Source organism: Telmatherina bonti, assembly GCF_933228915.1.
Source record: "Telmatherina bonti genome assembly, chromosome: 21".
Taxonomy (NCBI): Eukaryota; Metazoa; Chordata; class Actinopteri; order Atheriniformes; family Telmatherinidae; genus Telmatherina; species Telmatherina bonti.
This window is the reverse complement of record NC_136630.1, coordinates 3,358,199-3,380,409: the sequence shown is the minus strand read 5'-3', so window position 1 is coordinate 3,380,409 and position 22,211 is coordinate 3,358,199. Positions and strand designations below refer to the sequence as shown.

General features: G+C 43.5%; 3 protein-coding genes across 3 annotated transcripts in view; 2 read left to right on the top strand and 1 right to left on the bottom strand.

Moving 5' to 3' along the window:
• The window catches only part of LOC306771825 (complement C3-like), a gene marked incomplete at both ends in the record, with an annotated part of 50,271 nt that extends 49,029 nt beyond the window's left edge, over positions 1-1,242 (bottom strand). The window contains one exon of the mRNA XM_079261144.1: positions 1,187-1,242. Within this exon, the coding sequence (XP_079117270.1) occupies positions 1,187-1,242 (56 nt within the window). The remainder of the gene's footprint in view (positions 1-1,186) is intronic.
• A 1,171-nt stretch (positions 1,243-2,413) lies between these two features.
• Positions 2,414-6,183, top strand: LOC306771824 (uncharacterized protein; the record flags this gene model as incomplete). The annotated part of the gene is made up of 2 exons (XM_079261143.1): positions 2,414-2,561; positions 4,133-6,183. 2 exons carry the CDS (start codon positions 2,414-2,416, stop codon positions 6,181-6,183), a joined length of 2,199 nt encoding a protein of 732 aa, XP_079117269.1.
• Positions 6,184-18,741: 12,558 nt separating this feature from the next.
• On the top strand, positions 18,742-21,165 carry LOC306771237 (uncharacterized protein). Its single transcript, XM_079260354.1, has 2 exons — positions 18,742-18,882; positions 19,704-21,165. Exons 1-2 carry the CDS (start codon positions 18,771-18,773, stop codon positions 20,936-20,938), a joined length of 1,347 nt encoding a protein of 448 aa, XP_079116480.1. The 5' UTR covers positions 18,742-18,770; the 3' UTR covers positions 20,939-21,165.
• Positions 21,166-22,211: the final 1,046 nt, after the last annotated feature.

Genomic DNA, 22,211 nt, shown 5'->3' with positions numbered 1-22,211 from the left:
CCTTTCCCTGCATCTGCCTGGTCTTAGTAAGACTGCAGTCAGACCTGAAGTAGTTCTGGTTGTTTTTAGTGTCAGGAAGACAGAGGTGTTCCTGAGATCCAGCTATTGCTGCTGAAAACATCTGTCAGTAGAGAATACACAAACAAAACAAAAAGTTGGTAGTTATAGAATAATTTCTTTATTATTAGCCATTTTCAGGCTGAGATTTAAGATCAGATCCTACTAAACAATTAAATCACAACATCATTTATTGAATTTGGCAGAAAAAGATTTAAAAGTAATAAAATGTTCTCCCTTCTACCAGAGTAGGACTTCATTCTCTTCATTTTCTGAAATAACTACTCATTTATGGTTAAATCCATCCTTTACATTTCAGCTTTTTGATGACACTGTAACAGGATACGAGAAGCTTTGTGCTGCTGAGACTGAAGCTGCAAAGCTGGTATGTTTTAGTTTCCAGATCCACAAAAAGCTTGACTGATGGGAGCAACGGGTTTTATTCTCTGTGTTCGATCATCTGTTGTCAATGCAGCAGAAATATTCCTCCATCCTAAGATCAAACTTATTACACAAATATGAAAGACATAAAAGCAGCTAGTCGTCATAAAACCAGCATAAAGTGGAAATGTCTGCTCTTGTGAACGACATCGGCAGGTGATGGTCTTCTACAGTTGTGCTCATATGTCTTCATCCCCTTTCATTAAAGAAAAGGCTGAATTTACAACAGTCACTCAAATAACTGGAGACTTAAAAAAGGAACAATAGCTAAAAATTAGCAAAAATATAATTTAGTAATATAAGACACTGTTTTTTCATTTAATTGAGTTGAAGAAAAAAACAAACAAATTGGTCCTGGACAAATTAGAGACTTTTCTGTTGAACAGTGGGACAAAATACCTGTCAACAGGTGCAGAAGTCTGACTGAGAGGAACAGAAAACACCTGACTGGAGCGGAAACATTAAAGGATTGTTCAACTAAATATTACTTTATGACTGATGTAAGATGTAATAAATTATCTTATTTGTTTGCTTTTTAAAAAAATATTTCTATTTAACCAGAATTAGAAAATAATGTAATGATTTTCATAAAATATTTATTATTACTTTAGTCAATTTCAGCTTATTTTACAGGCAGCTGTTTTTTTTCCTTCTTTAATGAATAAATATGAGCACAGCTGGATCTGACCAAGGCAACGGTAGCACCGTGTCTATGGACTGGACATCGCTTCCATTGGTTCCCATGACCCACGTTCACACACCTTCACCTTCAGGAAGGGCACCTTCAACACATCTTCATTCAGACACGATGCAGGGAAGTGATGACTCGCTGGCCACACCGTCCAAAGCTTGAACCTGGAAGGTGTGACGCCCCCTGTTCCTCAGCAGGAACTGGAACTGGAACCACACAAACCAGTTGCAGTTTGTTCTGCTGCTGATGTGACAACAACGCCGGGGCTTTTTCCTGCATCTGACTCTTCAGCCTCGGCTTTTGCATAAAAAGTTTAGTTTATTTGATGGTACATCAGCATTAATCACAGAGAAAATATGCCTCGTACCAGATTTCAGCTCCCAGAACTCATTTCCATCTGGAGTCCCTCGACCAACAAGACACACAAACATGAATGAACACAAAACAATGTAGAAAGATACAACAGTTCAACATTTTATGATAAAGCAGTAAAAATGACCAGAATGAAAGGAGCATGTGTACTGTTAAACCCCGGTCCCATGTGGAGCTCACTACAACACTACAAAGGAATACACACCAGTCAGTGCAGACATTTCTGTGCATCTAAAAGTTGTTTTTTTTCTGTACAGAATATTTGAATATTTTTGCATAATTTAAGTCCTGCAGGAAGTTAACAAGCTTGCTGGACTTAGAGCTGCTCACTTTTCTTGTATTATTTCATTAGAAAATGACATTAAACTGAACTTGTGTCACGAGGATTTTAATCTGTTAAGGTTTGGTGTATGAGAAGTTATGTAAAGCTAAACCTCTAAACAGCTGAATTCCTCAGCAGGAGGATAAATTGTCTTTGAAAAAACACTGATTTTAAGGAGAAGGTGTGAAAATCGCTGGCGACGCCGTCAGAGTGGCACATCTTCATATACCTACAGTCCATCTGTACACAGTGGACACTGTGGGGAGGAAAGCCAGTTCCAAGGAGCCCTTCAGGGTGAAACGATGTCGGGACGTAGATACACTGAACAGTCAGGTGACATTTCAGCCTCTGATTTGCAGACATTTTGCTTGAGACTACAGATGTTCAGAACACTTCCAGGTAGCACTGCAGATCCTTCACATCATGAAAACTGGAGTGTTTGACATTTGGCGCATTTAGAGTGAACGAGAGCTGTGGGAGGAAAACGTTCTGAAAGAAAACTGACAACGTTCATTTCATTTCAGAGGATGATGAAGAGAACAATCTCAGCTGGAGGAGGGATGTTCCTTCCAACAGATGACCCCAGAGGACTCGGCTTGGTGGCCCCCAAACCTGCAGCGTCCACATCAGGACTGGAGCAGACACGGGACAACAAGGATCCCAGAAAGTCGCTCGTTGGTTTGTGTCGATTGTTTTTAGTAACTCCGGCTCTGTGAGGGAGTCTGATTGTTGGATACGTCAGGAATTAAATCACATTCATCGTCTAGAACAGGAGTGTCCAACTCCGGTCCTCGAGGGCCAGAATCCTGCAGGTTTTCCATGTATTCCTGCTCAGACACACCTAAGTCAAATTAATCAGAGGTAGGACTGATTTATTTGGCTGTTGGATCCATTTAATAGAAGCCAGCTGTGTTGGAAGAGGAATATATGGAAACCTGCAGGACAGCGGCCTTCCAGGACCGACTTTGGACACCATGGAACTGCAGATTCACTTTAGCCAGCCTTTGTTTTCCTTTGACGAAGTCCAACCAGTTTACATACGTCCCAGGTATCCAACTCCAGTCCTCGGTATCCTGCAGGATTTTGTTGTCTCCATGCTCCAGGCCACCTGACTGAAATGAACACACAGGTTGACAAGAAGCGGCTGGATCCATTTGATTTAAATCAGGCGAGTTGGAAAACAAAAACCTGCCGGATTCCTGCAGGACTGGAGTTTGACAACCCTGGTATTCAACATGTTGCATTTGTCCCTTTGGTGGCTGTATTTAAAGCACATTCCTGACATTTTCATCAGAACATCTCCGTCAGGGCTGCTCTGCGTGTTTTCCAGCTGGGTCTGCAGTAACAGTTCCTCACTACTCCATCCTGTCTTGCATCATGAAGGGTCTGTAAACAGAGTGCAGCTCATCTGTAGCATCATCAGACAGTATCGTCGGTCTTATGGTGAAGACTTTTCTCAATGCGACTGTAAATTCAGGCAAATCTAATTCCAGCAAACTTTAAAAACTTTTATTTTCTACAAATCTGATGGACTTTTGTCCTGAGCCACAGGTGTCAAACTCCAGTCCTTGAGGGCTGGTATCCTGCAGGTTTTTGTTGTCTCCATGCTCCAACACACCTGACCAAAACTGATAAACAGGTTGACAAGAAGCGGCTGGATCCATTTTATTTTAATCAGCTGTGTTGGTGCAGGGAAACAACAAAAACCTGACGGATACTGGCCCTCGAGGACTCCTGTCCTAAACCATCGACTTTGAGACAAAGTCTTGTGTTTGCTGTTCATGTCGAACATCAGCCGTCTTCAGGTGGTGACGCTGTCGTTAACCGCTGCTTGTTTCTGGTTGGATCCTCCTCTCGGAGGACGACGTAGCTGTGAGACATACTGGTTCTGAACATAGACTCAGGAAAACAAGAAGGGGTTCAGCTCAGGACTGGTTGCCCACTGAGAACAAAGTGTGAGAGTCCTCTTCAGCTATCGGATGTTCTTTGAAGCGCTCTTCGCTCCGTCACCTTGAAGCGGTTTGTTTGGGAGCCCCCCCCCAGGAGCAGCACTGAGGTGGCAGCAAGTAGGGGTGTCTTACTGTCATTAATTGACTTTTTTAGGATTTTTGTCTTTCTTTTGAAGAAATAAACCCTCACCCCCTTTTCTTTGTGATATTTGAATCATATCACAACTACTACGGTTTGGTGTAAAGATGTAGAAACGTACAGAAGTCCTTCATGTTTCTGTGTGTTTGTGTTGCCTGCAGATGTGCAGCAGCTGGTGGTGATGAAAGAAGAGGTTCCGTGGAGCTCCAGGCTGGACCAGGAGGACCTAAAACCCCATCACATAAAGACAGAGGAGGAGGAACAGCGGATCAGTCCAGAAGGAGTTCGGCCTCATGGACAGAAAGACTCTGATATCAGCAGGTTGTCGTTAAATATCGTTACTGTAAAGAGTGAAGATGATGAAGAGAAACCTCAGTCCTCACAGCTTCATCAGATCAAAACTGAGGACAATGGAGAGACAGAAGCTCCGACCTGCAGCTCAGATAAACGGCTGAAAACAGAACCTGATGGAGGACCGGAGCTGAATAACGATGACGACGCGTTAAACCCCTCTGAGACGGAAATCATTTACTATGATGATGATGATGATGAAGATGATGATGAATGGCAGGAGCCTTTACCCAATTCTGAACCTGAAAGTGAAGATGGAGAGCATGTGGGTGAGACGTGGTGGGACTGTGATGTTTGTGGCGAAAGGTTAAGCTGTAAGGAAAGTCTCGATCAGCACCGGAGGGTTCACACACACAACAAACCAGATTCTGGCCTTGATAGCTGTGGTGACTCGATTCCTCCAGCATCCAACAACCAAAGCAAACACAAGTGCAGTAAATGTCATAAAATATTTCGGTTTCGGTCACATCTGAAGCACCACATGACGGTGGTCCACACCGACGTGTTTCCATTTCACTGCGACGTCTGCGGCAAAAGATTTAAGCAGAAGAAGAATCTCAACACGCATCTGATCGTCCACGCAGAAAACAAGCCGCATCAGTGTGAGATGTGTGAACGGAGCTTTACGTGTCTGTCTCATTTAAAGATCCACATGGCCAAGCACAGCGGGGAATCCTTGTTCAGCTGTGACGTCTGTGGGAAAAGCTTCACCCAAAAGGGGAATCTGGAACGGCACTCCGTTGTCCACGCCAAAAACAAGCCACTCACCTGTGAGCATTGTGGGAAAAGTTTTACAGAAGAGAAATATCTTCAGGGACACATTGAAGTCCACCCGCAGTGTTACATTTGTGGGCGAAGATTTCAAAATCCATCCAGTCTAAAGAAACACATCTTGAGGCACACAGGTGAAAAACCGTTTGGCTGTGATGTTTGTGGGAAAAGGTTTGTCCAGAAGGGGAATCTGGAAAGACATTATGTTGCCCACGCTAACAATAAACCCCTGACGTGTGAGTATTGTGGTAAAACGTTTACGGAGGAGAAGCGTCTGCAGGCACACGTTGAACTCCATCCTCAGTGCAGCTTTTGTGAGAAAAGGTTTCAGAATCCGTCCAGTTTAAAATCACACATTATGGTTCACACTGGCGAGAAACCGTTCGGCTGCGACCTTTGTGGGAAAAGATTCAACCTGAAAAGTACCCTGAAGAAGCACATGAGAATCCACACGGGAGAGAAACCATTTGCTTGTGACGTTTGTGGTCAAGGATTCACTCGGAAGTCGTACGTTGACAAACACATGAGAGTCCACACAGGAGAGAAACCGTTCACCTGCGATGTGTGTGGGAAAAGATTCACCCACATGCGAACTCTTAACAAGCACTCCATTGTTCACAAGAAACAGGAGTGGTTTCGCTGCGAGTACTGCGGGAAAAGCTTCACCGAAGAGAAGCGCCTTCAGGCACACATCGGACGTCACCCTCAGTGTGACTTTTGTGAGAAAAGGTTCCAAACTCCGTCCAGTTTAGAGATGCACATCCGGGTCCACACGGGGGAAAAACCATTCAGCTGCGAATGCTGCGGGAGGAAATTCAATCTGAAGACCAATCTGAAGAGGCACATGAGAGTCCACACAGGGAAGAAAAAATTCAGCTGTGAATTCTGTGGGATAACTTTCACCTGTGAAAAAAGCCTGAAAACTCACGTGAAAGTCCACACGGGTGACAAACCGTTTCTCTGCCAACACTGTGGGGAAAGATTCCTCCAACATTCAGATTTCCAGCAACATGTTCACGTCCACGAAGAACAGAAACTCAGCTGTGACACGATCAATGTTTCACCCAAGGAGGAACTTCAAGTTCCCTAAGAATTCAACTCAACTTTATTTGTACAGCGCCAATTCACAAAACAGCCCTGCGATGGACTGGCGAGCTGTCCAGGGTGTTCCCCGCCTTTCAGACTGCTGGGATAGGCTCCAGCTTCCCGCCACCCTTCATCTGGCTAAGCCACAGGTGTCGAACTCCAGTCCTGGAGGGCTGGTATCCTGAAGGTTTTTGTTGTCTCCATGCTCCAACACACCTGACCAAAACTTAAAACCAGGTTGACAAGAAGCTGCTGGATGCATTTGATTCAATCAGCTGCGTTGGTGCAGGGAAACAACAAAAACCTGCCGGATTCCGGCCCTCCAGGACTGGAGTCTGACACCCCTGGACTAAGCGGTTAGGATCGGATTAAAACAAATCACTTCTATTGATCATCACTGCAGTTCTACAAGCCAGCTCACAAAACACAGCCTGTCCAAGCGAAACGATGGATTACATCACGGCTTTTCTGTGTCTCCATCCTGAACACAAACGGGGGCGGCTGGAAACCTGAACAGGAAGGAAAAGCCTGGAACTGAACCTGGTTCTGTCTGGACCGCAAGGACTGGGCATGGGGATTAAAAACAAATTATAGACACGCAGACAAACAAAGTGACTGGGTGACATGGCAATGAGAGGTTACTGTCACAGATGCAGTTTTTTAAAATGTATATAATGATGTGTAGAAACGATGCTGATAGCTGGAAAACAGCTGAAATGTTGCTGATCTCTGATTTTAGGTTTTTTTTTCTCTCCATATCAAATAAATTTCTGTCTTTTATTCACTTGTCACAGTTTACATGAATGGCTTTGGCAAGACATCAGTTCCTCCTGTGGAACTAATAATGCATTGTTTCAACCTGACATCGTCCTGGTGGACATGTTTTGTATCCTTGGTGATGAAAATGTAATTAAAACACTTTAAACAACTGGTTATGTGGAATTTGTGGTGCTGTGCAAAAATCTGTTTTCAGTCCTCATTTCTTAGTGCTCCTTTTCATTTCTTAAGACGAGAAGTGTGTGTGTGCGTGTGCGTGTGTGTGTGTGTGTGTTTACATTACTATTACAGTACTGTTTTATAGAATTCACAGCTTTTATTTGTGTAACGGTAATTTTAGTCCTATTTGTTGTATTAAACCTGAACAGTATTTCAGTAAAAACTGATATTTATATTCCTCCAGGGTAGAACATAAATAAATTTAAAAAAAAAATAGAATTAGCTTTTGTTTTCATTTATTTACAAATAATTATTCTTGAAGAAATGATTGGGGGAACTAATGTTTGCCAAATTTAATCAGTGATGACATGTTTAGCCGCATGTCATCCTTCAACCGCTGGTTGTCTAGGTGGTGTCCCGATAACAACGTGGGTTTTATAGATAACTGGAGCGCTTTTTGGGGAAAACCTGGTCTTATTAGGAGAGATGGCATCCATCCCACGTTGGATGGAGCCGCTCTCTTATCTAGCAATATGGACTCTTTTATTAGTCAGCTAAATTGACAACTCAGGGTTGGGACCAGGAGGCAGAATTGTAGTCCTACACACTTTTCTGCAGCTTCCCACCTGCCGCCGCCCACCCAAAACCCCATTCTGACCTTATACACCTCCCCAGCAGTAAGAGTTAAATGACACAAAAACACTCCTCGGGTTAATCGTGAAAACCTCATAAAAATAAAAACAATAGATCTAATAAAATCTGAAAATAAGACAATAAAGTGTGGCCTACTGAATATTAGATCCCTCACAAATAAGTCTTTATAAGTCAATGACTTGATAGAATAAATCAATGTGGTGATCACCTGTCTTACGGAAACCTGGTTACAGCAAGAGGATTATGTTAGTATTAATGAAGCTACGCCAGCTAACTATTTAAACTTTCACATTCCTAGAACTACAGGCAGAGGAGGAGGTGTTGCAGCTATTTTTAAGTCAGAATTTTTAATTAATCCTAAGCACAAAACTAACTATAAATCCTTTGAATTCCTGACATTAAATTTATCTCATCCAAAATGGAATTCAGAGAAACCGCTCCTTTTAGCATTAGTGTATCGCCCACCTGGACCTTACTCCGAGTTTCTGACCGAATTCTCTGATCTCTTGTCTGAGTTAGTGCTGACTACTGATAAGGTCATTGTACTAGGTGATTTTAATATTCATGTTGACCATGAAAATGGTAGTTTAAACATTTCCTTTAGCTCTATTCTAAACTCAATTGGGTTTTCACAAAATGTCCATGGAGCTACTCACTCTCATGGTCACACTCTTGATCTGGTTCTAACATCTGGTATTGAGACTGATAAGCTCAAAGTATTTCCTCAAAACCCGGTATTGTCTGATCACTTCTTATTAACCTTTGAATTCACTTTATTTGATTACTCACTGACCAAAAATAAATACTATAGTAGATGTTTATCAGACAATAATATTACAAAATTTAAACAATCAATTGAATCAATTTTTTCACCTCTACCATGTGTTAGCATGACTGAGAGTCCCCCTTTAAGCCTTACTCCTGCTCAGATTGATCAACATGCTGATACTATAACAGCTTCAATGCGTACAACCTTGGATAATGTTGCTCCCCTAAAGAAGAAGAAATTAGGTAAGATTATGAAGGCTCCCTGGTTTAATTCCCAGCTTCGAGCTCTAAAACAGGCATCAAGGCGTTTGGAAAACAGATGGCGTTCATCATGACTAGAGGAGTCTCACTTAACCTGGAAAGAAAGTTTAATTGTATACAAAAAAGCCTTACGTACGGCAAGAACAGCTTATTATTCATCATTGATAGAGGAAAACAAAAACAACCCTCGGTTTCTTTTCAGCACTGTAGCTAGGCTTACTAGGAGCCGGAGCGCTGTGGAGCCATGTATTCCTTTCTCACTTAGCTGTGATGATTTCATGTATTTTTTCAGGAATAAAATTGACACTATTAGAGATCAAATTCACAATACTCTTCCTTCTACCTATAATGTTGAGCCTGTTGTGGTCTCCGAAGCATCCTTAGAACCAGGATCTGACTTGTGTCTAAATAGTTTCTGTCCTGTCCAACCCTCTGAATTAACTAAAATAATAGCTTCATCTAAACCATCCACCTGTATCTTAGACCCTCTCCCAACGAGCCTCTTTAAGGACATTTTCCCTTTAATTAATACATCACTACTAAATCTTATCAATATGTCTTTAGTGACAGGATATGTACCACAATCATTTAAAACTGCTGTAATCAAGCCTTTACTTAAAAAGCAATCTCTGGATCCAGAGGTGATAGCAAATTATAGACATATCTAACCTCCCATTTATGTCCAAAATTCTGGAGAAAATAGTTTCAGCTCAGCTACATGCCCACCTGAGCAGAAATAATTTATGCGAGGAGTTTCAGTCAGGATTTGGAGCTCATCATAGCACTGAGACGGCATTGGTGAAAGTTACAAATGACCTTCTTATGGCCTCAGACAAAGGACTTGTGTCCATACTTATCTTGCTTGATCTTAGTGCTGCATTTGATACAGTCGATCATAACATTCTGTTACAGAGACTAGAACAGGTGATTGGAATTACAGGTACAGCGTTAAGCTGGTTTAAATCATATTTATCTGATAGACTTCAGTTCGTTCATGTAAATGACAAGTCCTCCTCACAAACTACAGTAAGTCATGGAGTTCCTCAAGGTTCTGTACTTGGACCAATACTCTTCACGCTATATATGCTCCCTTTAGGCAAAATTATTAGACAGCATGGAATAAACTTTCATTGTTATGCAGATGATACTCAACTATACTTATCCTTTAAACCAGATGAAACAAATCAGCCCGATAGGCTACAAAATTGTCTCATAGACATAAAGACTTGGATGTCTAGAAATTTTCTCCTCTTAAACTCAGATAAGACTGAAGTAATTCTCTTTGGATCTGAAAAACTCAGAGCTAAATTTTCCAGTTTTGTAATGAACCTGGATGGCATTACTTTAGCTTCCAGTGCTACAGTGAGAAACCTTGGAGTAATATTTGACACTGACCTGTCCTTTGGCCCACATATTAAGCAGGTTACTAAAACAGCCTTCTTTCATTTACGTAATATAGCCAAAATTAGGGACATTCTGTCTCAGAGTGATGCAGAGAAACTGGTTCACGCTTTTGTTACTTCGAGACTAGATTACTGTAACTCTCTATTACTGGGCTGTCCTAAATATGCCCTGAAATGCCTTCAGCTGATCCAGAATTCTGCAGCCAGAGTCCTGACCAGAACCAGCAGGAGAGATCATATCTCTCCAGTTTTAGACTCTCTTCATTGGCTGCCTGTTGAATCTAGAATAGAATTTAAAATCCTTCTCCTTACATATAAAGCCCTCCACAACCAGGCACCACTATATATCAAAGACCTCATAGTTCCTTATATACCAAGCAGAGTACTTCGTTCGCAGACTGCAGGCTTACTTGTGGTTCCTAGAGTCTCAAAGAGCCGAGCAGGAGGCAGAGCCTTTGGTTATCAGGCCCCTCTCTTATGGAATAAGCTCCCAGTTAGTGTTAGGGAAGCAGACACCCTCCCCACCTTTAAGACTAGGCTGAAGACTTATCTTTTTGATAAGTCCTATAGCTAGGGATGGTTAGCATCCCTTAGTTATGCTGCTATAGGTTTAGACTGCTGAGGGACATTTCCTGATACACTGAGCTTCTTTCTTTTTCTCTTTATCTCTTTCTTTTACCCCCCCATCCCCCCATAACAGTGTTGCATCATTAACATGTATGTCTCCTGTCTCAGCAGGTCTCCCTGGCCGGGAGTAGCAGTTCCTGTTGTCTGTTGTCTTTCTGTCCTCTTCCCCCCACACAGCAGAGGCAGATGGTTGCCTTTCCTGAGCCGGGTTCTGCCGGAGGTTTCCTTCCTGTTAAAAGGGAGTTTTTTCCTTCCCACTGTCGCCAGTGTGCTTGCTCAGGATGGGAGATTGAGTTGGACTCAACTCAATCTGTTGGTTTCCTTATATAGGCTATTATGAACTGGCTTTCATTATGTTTTCCCCTCTGTCTGTAAAGCGTCTTGAGATGGCATTGCCGTGATTTGACGCTATATAACTAAAGTTGAATTGAATTGAATTGAATGTTTGCTGCGCTGTGTTGCCGGGGGACACAAACCATGTGGGACTTGCTGAAAGCAGCAGCGATAATCCCAGTTTTCATCATTGCAGGACAGTTTTGAAGCCAAACTGTGACAAATGGATCATTTTAGCTGGAACAAAAGCGGCAAAGCGCCGCTGTTTTAGGCACAACAGCAGAACGGTGGTGTTCACTGCGATGTTGCAGAGGGAAGGAAATTATGGTGGGACTGACCGGCAAGCAGCGAACTGATGCTGCAGGACCATAGACATATATTTACATATTAACATGTCTATGTGCAGGACCAACACAAGTTTAACACCAGGAGGGTGGAAGTGTATGAAAGGAAGGTGAGGAAGGAGAAACTGATGAGACGTTTTCAGCTGGATAGGTGAGATAACCAACCTGTACATGGACATGATATACATAGACGCCGTATCACGCTGCCTCTACGAGCTGACGTCTCATCGTGCCGCCATCTTGGATGGGTCCCCAATCGCCTCCAATGCATTTATCTGTAAGGTTTAGGTCCAACCACAACAATAACTTCACCAGTTTTTACCTGACTTTTCTCACAGTTTGGTTTGTTACAAAAGGGCAGAGATATTGTTATGATACAGATCACTATAAAACATTAAAAACAATGTGCTAAAATATTTTTATAATGCTATTTAACAAAGAAAAGGTAGCTACAGTATAAATAAATGTTTAAATTAATTTGATATGTTTCATTGATTATTGATGCATTTAGATTTGTCCATCTACTTTATCTGGTCAAATAAATTCTTATTCAACCTTGTGAAATGTAATTCCACACGATCTGCTTTCAATATTTCTCCTGTTATTGCAACTGTATGCTGAACAACATACGGGAATAGTTGCTGCTTTCTCTTGACTACTGTTGACTCTTATTTACATTTATTAATTTAAATATGGAGATACATATTTCAATATAGAGATACAGCTGTACAAAGTCTGAAAATAAAGTATTTTATCAAAACTGTGGAATTCAGAAATTACCCAGAAAAACACAGCGTAAACCTCTGCCAAGGTCTTTAAAAGGTTCCTGGATCCAAACGGTGATCTGGATCACCACCAAAATTAAACCAGTTCTTCCTTTTCACATTTCCAACAAGTCCTGAAGATTTCATGAAAGTCCGTCCATAACTTTTATAGTTATCTTGAACACAAACAGATAAAGCCGTTAAAAACATAACCTCCTTGGTGGAGGTAATTATGCTACCATGTAAAACTCTTTGTGAAGCATCAATATCATAATTATCCATAAACACCTCATCGGAGTAAAATTCATCACTTAGTAGATTATTCACTGTGTTAACATTATTTATAAACCAGTTATGTAGAAAAGTCTTTTGTTTGTGTGTAATATATACGTGTTGTTCCACAGAAAACAGTTATGTGGGGAAACTACGTTGACTCTGCAGCAAGACTCGAATGCGGACCCATCCAATATGGCGGTCACCCATCCAATATGGTGGAGACGCTGGTCCACTCCCCAGCACTCAATGGGGCGTCTATGTAGATATGTCTATGGTGGGGACACTAAGGTGTCTCCGCCTGAGGTGTCGTAGCTCCAGCTGTTCAGGACTCATGAAAACCAACCAGTAAATGAGACAGATTGTCTCTTTAATTAAACGCCGTCCTCGTTTATATGCGACATCGGTCTTCAGTCGTGTCAGCTGTTCCACTAATCATCCCTGATAGGAGTGTTCATGTGTCCATGGAGGACGAGGCTGAAGTTGGCTTCATCTATAAAGGGTGATTCCACCGTTTGTTTTTAGTTCACATACCCTGCAGGACGCGCCATCAGCTCCAGGTTTACGCAGGCAGGCAGTCAACCTGCGACTGACTGCGCTTCACAAACATCCATTTCTTTAACCGCTTAATTCAACTAATGGCCACTAGGAAGCTGGAGTCTATCCCAGCAATCATTGGAGGAGAGACAGGTACACCTGGACAGGTCACTTGTCCACCACAGGGCCAATACAGAAAGACAAATAACCATACACACACACACACACTCCTAGAGACAATTTAGAGAAACCAGTTAACATGCATGTCTCTGAAAGAAACTGGAGATGTTTATTGTGCCGTTTGTTCAGGTGAACCAAACCTGCCATCACCTGCGGACGCATGCGTGCAGTTAGAGGTTTGTATCCGCGCCTTGCAGCTCTCGTCGTCTTTCTGTAGCCGTTTGTTTCTGCAGCTGTAAGAGACGCATCACGACGTCGACTCCATGAAGGGACGACCGCTTCAGCTCACAGCTCGCCAACGCCTCGGTTGACGTTTGTCGTGGAGCCGACCAGTGAGTCTGAGTCTGGAATAACGTTACCTGCCCCCACCTGACCCGAGTCCCCGGTCAGACCCAGTCTAGCGGACTTTGCCGACACCTTTGATGCTCTGGTTCTTTAGAGGTGAACGTATGAACGTCACGACAGCCGACTGACTTCTTCTGTTAATTTAGATTCATAATTTATATATTATTTTTATTCTTCAGCTTTTAACACTGCGTGAGTTGTGTGGTCCTCCGTGTCTTATTACTTCTTTTTAGTTATTTTATAAACATATTTATTTATTTTAAATTGTTTTGCTTGTTCTTATTTCAATGACATTTTATTTAAGTTTTATTTTTTGATATTTGACTCTGTGCACTTTGGAGATTTTCTGTTCTTAAAATGAACTTTATGAATAAAGTAGATTGGATACATCTACTGTTTTTATTTATGAAGCTTTAAAGACATGAACATTGTTGAACCCCTGAAGATAGACAACTTTAAAACTTGCAATAATTTACAATAAAGCCTGAATATTTTCCTGTAGACAATGTTCTATGTGCAAATCATTACTTAGATGTTGACTGCAGGTAGTCAGGAGGTTTAATGAATAACTGGTTGTTATTTGTGTAACCTCAGAAACACAGCAGAGTGTCCACTGTAGATGACCTAAAACCTGAAAAAACAACCATGTCAGAGCTGCAGAACCAGAACTGAGCGGCGGCGATGCCTCAGAGGGGGGTCCTACAACCAGATGGTCCCAAAGGGCATCATTCTGTGTCCCCCAAACTTGCAGCATCCACATCTGACCTGGAGGAGACGCAAGATAGTAAGGACCATAAGTCCCACGTTTCTGTAGGTCTATTGTCCTCCTTTAGAGATGTCAGCATTACTGATGGATCTCTGAAGCAACGTTTACATCTGTAGGACTGCAGTCAAGCCAGTAAGTTCCAGATGTTTACATGCTTACCATCTGCTGATAAGTTTGTTACAGGAGTAACTAAGAATAAACATAGAACTCAGTATTTAAACAAACAAGCAATTTTATTAACAAAGACTTGAGAGAAATCCCACCTCGATTTAAGCCCAGACTGGTCATACACCTCTAAATAACCCCAGCACACCCAGAACCCTGAAGAACAAACCCAAAGTGGCACCACAAAGCACATCCATCAGCTAACACTGCAAACAAACAACAGAAAATTAAATAAAAATGAACAAAAATATTTAGTCCACCTCACAGCTGATAATCCAATACTATTCAGTATGTCCTTACAGGGCATACTGAATAGTATTGGAGGGCCTCCCCACCCCCTCCCCAAAACCAAATGGTGACTTGTTGTTGGACTTCTGTGCTCGTCATGGATTGTGCATAACGAACACCATGTTCCAACATAAGAGTGTCCATATGTACACCTGGCATCAGGATTCCCTGGGCTGCAGTTTGATGATTGATTTTGTAGTTGTATTGTCGGACCTGCGGCCACATGCCTTGGACACTCGGGTGAAGAGGGGGGCGGAGCTTCAACTGATCACCACCTGGTGGTGAGTTGGCTCAGATGGTGGGGGAGGAAGCCGGTCAGATCTGGCAGACCCAAACGTGTTGTGAGGGTCTGCTGGGAACGTCTGCCTGAGTCCCCCGTCAGAGCGAGCTTCAACCATGTCCCGAGTGAGGCGGGGGACATTGAGTCCGAATGGGCTGTGTTCCGTGCCTCTATTGCTGAGGCGGCCAGCCGGAGTTGTGGCTGTAAGGTCGTTGGTGCCTGTCGTGGCGGTAATCCCAGGACTCGTTGGTGGACACCAGCAGTGAGGGATGCCGTCAAGCTGAAGAAGGAGTCCTATCGGGCCTTCTTGGCCTGTGGGACTCTGGAGGCAGCTGATGGGTACCGACGGGCTAAGCGGCATGCGGCTTCGGCTGTCGCCAAGGGAAAAACTCGGGCATGGAAGGAGCCATGGAGAAAGACTTCCGGACGACTGAGGAGATTCTGGTCCACCATCCGGCGGCTCAGGAGGGGGAAGAAGTGCTCCATCAACACTGTGTACAGTGGAGATGGGAGCTGCTGACCTCAACTCGGGACGTTGTGGGTCGGTGGAAGGAATACTTTGAAGACCTCCTCAATCCTACCAACACATCTTCCGATGAGGAAGCAGAGCTGGGGGACTCAGGGGTGGACTCTCCTATCTCTGGAGTGTTGGGGAAAATTGTTATGGGTTTGGTTTGTATTAACTATTAGACATATATGCATTGATTTGCTGTAATCCTGCTGTGTTTTGTGTCTATGCACAAAACTTTCTTTAAGTCATATGATCTCTGTCTGGAATGTGCTGATGAAGTCTGAGACAGGGAGCGTTCCCTGCAGCACATCTGTTTTTGTCAGCTGCTTGTTGACCAGTTGTTTAAAGGTTAAAAGGTTAAAAGGTAATATAGTAAGTAATTGATGCTTAGTGATCTCCGTTTAGCTCTGAATGAGAGAATGATTGTTTTCTGTGATCTGCCCAGCAACTAGGAGGAGTTAAGCATGGTTTATAATCGGGTGTTACTTCAGCATCTGCAGAGAGGGTTCTCTCTCCAAGCTCCAGCACGTTCTTGTATTAGTTTATAATAAAATGCTCATTGTAAGAAGACAGTTGACTCTTAGATGTATTACAACTTCTCAAGACCAGAGTATTTCCACCACAGGGGCTGAAGTCACTGAGGTGGTCAAAAAGCTCCTTGGCGGCAAGGCCCCGGGGGATGGATGAGATCCTTAAGGCTCTGGATGATGTGGGGCTGTCCTGGCTGACAGCATCACGTGGACATGGGGGACAGTGCCTTTGGACTGGCAGACTGGGGTGGTGGTCCCCCTTTCTAAGACGGGGGAATCGGAGGGTGTGTTCCAATTTCAGGGGAATCACACTCCTCAGCCTCCCTGGTAAGGTCTATTCAGGGGTCCTGGAGAGCCGCCGGATAGTCAAATCTCGGATTGAGGAGGAGCAGTGTGGTTTTCGTCCTGGTTGCGTAACAGTGCACCAGCTCTATACCCTCTTTGGGGTCCTGGAGGGGGCATGGGAGTTTGCCCAACCAGTCTACATGTGCTTTGTGGACCTGGAGAAGGCGTTAGACCGTGTCCCCTGGGGGCTCCTGTGGGGGGTACTCCGGGAGTATGGGGTACCGGACCCCTTTGTACGAGCTGTCCGGTCCCTGTATGACAGGTGTCAGAGCTTGGTCCGCATTGCCGGTAGTAAGTCGGATTCGTTTCCGGTGAGGGTTGGACTCCACCAAGGCTGCCCTTTATCACCAATTCTGTTCATAACTTACGTGGACAGAATTTCTAGGTGCAGCCGAGGTGTTGAGGGGATCTGGCTTGGTGGCTTCAGGATTGGGTCTCTGCTTTTTGCAGATGACGTGGTCCTGTTGGCTTCATCTGGTCGTGATCTCCAGCTCTTGCTTGAGCGATTCACAGCAGAGTGTGAAGCGGCTGGGATGAGAATCAGCACCTCTAAATCTGAGACCATGGTCCTCAGCCGGAATAGGGTGGATTGCCCTCTCCGGGTTGGGAGTCAGGTCCTGCCTCAAATGGAGGAGTTTAAATATCTCGGGGTCTTGTTCACAAGTGAGGGAAGGATGTAGCGTGAGATCGACAGATGGATCGGTGCGGAGTCTGCAGTAATGCGGACTCTGCGCCGGTCTGTCGTGGTGAAGAAGGAGCTGAGCCAGAAGGCGAAGCTCTCGATTTACCAGTTGATCTACGTTCCTACCCTCACCTATGGTCATGAGCTGTGGGTCGTGACCGAAAGAACCAGATCTCGTATACAGGCGGCTGAAATGGGTTTCCTCCGCAGGGTGGCCGGGCTCTCCCTTAGAGATAGGGGGAGGAGCTCGGTCATCCGGGAGGAGATCAGAGTAGAGCCGCTGCTCCTCCGCATCGAGAGGAACCAGTTGAGGTGGCTCGGGCATCTGGTCAGGATGCCTCCTGGACCTCCCTGGTGAGGTGTTCCAGGCATGTCCCTCTGGGAGGAGACCCCGGGGAAGACCCAGGACACGCTGCAGGGATTATATCTCTCGGCTGGCCTGGAAACGCCTCGGGATCCCCCCCGCAGAGTTGGCAAATGTGGCTGGGGAGAGGGAAGTCTGGGCTTCCCTGCTTAGGCTGGTGCCCCCACGACCCGACCCCGGATAAGTGGCAGAAGAAGATGGATGGAATGGATGGCTGCATCTACAGGTGTGTTGCAAGGACAGATACATGAAGCTAAGAAACTGGTTTATTTGATCAGTTATTGTTATAAAACAAAAGGTAATTATAGAACAAACAGTCATGAAAGTCAAGTTAATATATGCATTTATTTATTTATTCTTGAAGAGCAAGTTTTCTTTTTTTTTTTAAGGGGTTTAGCAGTCTTTTCTTGAATAATAGTCAATTATTATGAATTAAAATCTTCACGTTTCCCGTTGCTCCTCCGTGAACGAGCCCGGAATGTTGAAGGCTGGATTTTAGCGAACTCGTACTTTGACGGAAAAGGATGTGGAGGGGGGGCGGATTTTACTGCAGCACCAGAATTTAGTATGAAAGTCATGTCAATGTGTGACCAAATCAAAAGAAAAAGAGGTCAGTTTTACCTTTAGACTTTTTATAAAAGCCTGTTTTATATCCCCGTTATATTTATACTAAGGAAGATGTTTGTAGCATGAACAAACAAACCGTCGTGTTTGTTAGCATGTGGCTAACTGTAGCGCCGTCCGGCTGGTCTGGTTAAACACAAGATATAATATAATAATAGATATAAGTTACTGCAGTTCGCTTCAGTTCGGCTGCAAGAAGCCGCATTTTAACATAAAAGTTGTCAAAGAAACAGGAGCACAGGTTAAACTAAACAAATCCAGCAGAGATAAGGGCAGATTCTGCAGGTGGAACTAACATGAGGGGGGGGGGGGGAGACACATTTTCTGGGACACTGAAGCGGTTTTCTGCTGAAAAAGTCTTTCAACCCAGCAATGTTTTTATTTTGTTAACGTTAGTTGGAGCTTTTTTTTCCTAGCAGGTACAATTATGTAGCCTTTAAGATTTGAGTAAAAATAATTTCTCTCATAAATATCTAGTTCAGTGGTTTATTTTTGTTCAACTCCAGTTTTAAGCAGCTGAGATTTACTGTAAACGCCCTAAAATCTGGAAGGAAAAAACAGCCTATAGAAAGACCTCTGAGCTGCAGACACAAGAAGAATCCCATGCTGGGATGTCTGGAAGGAGGAACTCTTCACCAGATGACCCCAGAAGGCCCGGATCAGACTGCTTCATGTCTGCAGCGTTGACATCTGAACTGGAGACACAAGACAGCAAAGACCTTGGTACGTCCCTCACATCCGATCACCTGTATTCCAGTAGCTTATTAACTGTTCTAGGAACAAACAGCAGTAAATAAAAAGCTATAAAAACAGTTTCAGGCCAGAAGGAAAAGTGATGAATGGATCTGCAACTGGACCGATCAGATCAAATCAGGACAGTCTGAAAATGATCTTATATGTTGTCATTTTAACAGTTAGCCAGCGCACCATCATAAAACAGATGTTTACAGATCATACTACGGGTTGAATTACACTTTCAGATGGTTTCATATCACCGTTGACCCTCCTGTGCAACATTTCTCTCGTCTCGATATCAGTCATGTTTTGTTTTTATTATGATTTTGACATTCTTTACCCCTCTTCATACACCCCTCCTCAGTCATTCAGATCTCCAGCCACTCAGTTCACACAGCGCTTTACAACCACAGATTCCAGACAGAGAAAAGATAGAAATTATGCAGATTAAAAAGGAAGTTTAAAAAAAAAAATCTGTTAAATCTTATGAAAATGTGAAAAAAATGGAACAGTTACTCAGTAAAAGTGTTTCCAGTTACTTTACTCACATTATTTGATGTATTAAGTGAATAAAGGATATTTTTATTTGATAGAATCAATTTTAATCCTGTAGATGCATAAATGTGTTGAATGGTTACTGAGGATGATGACAGGTTGAAGATTAATATAAGAAGCGATTTTCATTTTATCCATTAACGTACCTTCTTACATGTGAACCGGGGAGCAGAATCTGAACCGCTGGTTCCGTTTGGTCCAGGTTGATGCAAATAACGGCAATTCTTTGTCTTTACTGCATTTTTATCTTTCAGTGCTGCCTGCAGATGTCCAGCCGCTGTGGGCGGTTAAAGAAGAAGTTCCCTGGTCCAGTCTGGACCAGCAGGACCAGGAACCGCTACACATAAAGGAGGAAGAGGAGGAACTCCGGAACAGTCAGGATAGAGAGCAACGTGACGGACAGGAGGACACCAGCAGCAGCAGGTTCTCCGTCACGGCCGTTACTGTGAAGGGTGAAGATGATGAAGAGGAACGTCAGTCCTCACAGCTTCATCACATCAAAACAGAAGACAGCAGAGAGACAGAAGCTCCAACCTGCTGCTCAGATGCACAGATAAAACCAGGAACTGATGAGGAGGACTGTGGAGGACCAGAACCAACCAGGAACCCAGATCCAAACCAACCAAACACCGATGAAAAAGAGGTTTTTGAAGCTGAAGTTAGTATTGATGATGATGACGACTGGCAGGATCCTCTGTCAGACTCTGAACCTGAAACTGAAGACAGTGACCCTGATTGGAAGGAGACCAGCGAACCTCTGTCAGGTGTAAACAAGGATTCAGGTTGCAGCGCTTCAGCGTCATCCTTCAGCTGCTCGGAGAATGTTAAAGCCTGCAAGGCGTCCACGTCACGCCGGACCGTCCACGCAGGGCGGCAGACTTTTGTCTGCTCTTACTGCAGCAAAACATTTATCTATGAGTCTTATTTTAAGAAACACTTGAGAGTCCACACAGGAGAAAAACCATTTCACTGTGACGTCTGTGGACAACGTTTCAGCCAGCAGGGAACTCTGTCAAACCACATGAGAGTCCACACTGGAGAGAAACCTTTTGCTTGCAGTGACTGTGGAAAACGGTTCAACAAAAGGGCTCATCTGGAGACGCACACGAGGGTCCACACGGGGGAAAAGCCATTTAGCTGCCACATCTGTGGCCGCAGATTTCATCGCAACGAACACCTGAAGACGCACACAGGAGTCCACACCGGAGCGAAACCCTTCAGCTGCCACGTCTGCGCTAAGAGATTCTCCCGAAACACGCTGCTGAAGACGCACATGAGAGTCCACACGGGGGAGAAACCGTTCGCTTGCAGCGACTGTGGAAAAAGTTTCAACCAACGTGCCAATCTTAAGACGCACATGAGAGTCCACACGGGGGAGAAACCGTTCATCTGCGCCGCCTGTGGCAAAACATTTAACCAAATCTCAAACCTTAAGACTCACGTGAGAGTCCACACGAGGAAGACGCCTTATGCGTGCGACGCATCTTAAAGCACACACCAGAGTCCACGAGGAGAAAAGCCGCTTGGCTCCGATGATTATGGAAGATTATTTTACCAAAAACACAGATATTTAAAGGCTTGTTGACCTCATACAAAAAGGGAAAAGCCTGGAACTGTTTGTTTCACATAAAAATACTTTAACAGCTTCAGCTTGGGAATCCATAAACAGATTTATGTTATGTAAAATATTCCATCAGTATTTGAAATAATTACCAAGAGAAATGACATGAAGGTGAAAACATTTGTTTTCTTTTCAGAAAATGCATTTATTTGTGTCAACATGTGAAACTATTCATGCATGTAGGTTCATAATTAAAACCTTTTCTATTTCATATTAAAGTGTTGATATTCTGCAGAAGACTGGCCATTTTTATATTTAATTGTAAAACTAGAATAAATTCCATAACTTCTGTGACTTTATGTGGAACAGTTGTGAGGCGGCAGCAATGCACAGAACTATCATTAACACAGAAGAAGAAGAACTTGTGGAGAACTACAGACAGCTATGAAACCCTCTGAGTCTGCTGAGATGCTCCTCAAACTGTTCCAGGTTTACCCGGAACCGCAGTGAAGCAAGGCGCCCACCACACCCGTCTTTTTGCTTTTTATTTCATGTATGATACGGCTTGTAATGAGAATAAAGATGGCAGCATAACAATATGAAGCATTGGCTAAATAAGGGATCCTTGTAAAGGGTGAATGAAAAGATATATAGTATGTATAGATACTTTTATATATTAGATACAAGAATAAAAAGTGAAGACAAAATGCAGTAAAGCAAAGTTAACTTGATCTCTGCTAAGAAAGCTTCGGCGTGTGATGACTCTCGGGAGAGATTTCATAAAAAGACCATTTAGGATCAAAGAGACCACAAAGTATTTTCTTCTAACTGTGATGTCTGTTTTTGACCACAAACAACTGAGTAGACATAAGAGAAAGAAAAAAATCCACCCAGCTCGACAGGAGAAAGGAAGAACTGGTGGACCGCAGCCAGCAAACCAGAGTACCTTCCAACCAGATCAGATAGTTCCAGCACTGCAACAGGAAACCGTGACAACAGTAGAAAATTAAAATGATCACCGTGCCCCGACTGCCGTAAAGTTTTCCACACAGTGTCTGAAAACACACCATCCACTCAGCAGCTACAGCAGGAGGACGGAAACTTTATTTCTACAGCACTTTTCACAGACACAAGGTCACAAAGTGCTTCACAGCAATTAGACCCAACAGATCAGACTTCATGGTCCTCATCGGAGACAAAC

What these genes read in the sequence shown, in the direction of transcription:
- LOC306771237 (XM_079260354.1), top strand. Translation starts at nt 18,771, where the DNA reads ATGTCTGGAAGGAGGAACTCTTCACCAGATGACCCCAGAAGGCCCGGA. An exon ending in ACAAGACAGCAAAGACCTTG is followed by an intron (nt 18,883 to 19,703) that starts GTACGTCCCTCA and finishes TTTATCTTTCAG; the next exon opens with TGCTGCCTGCAGATGTCCAG.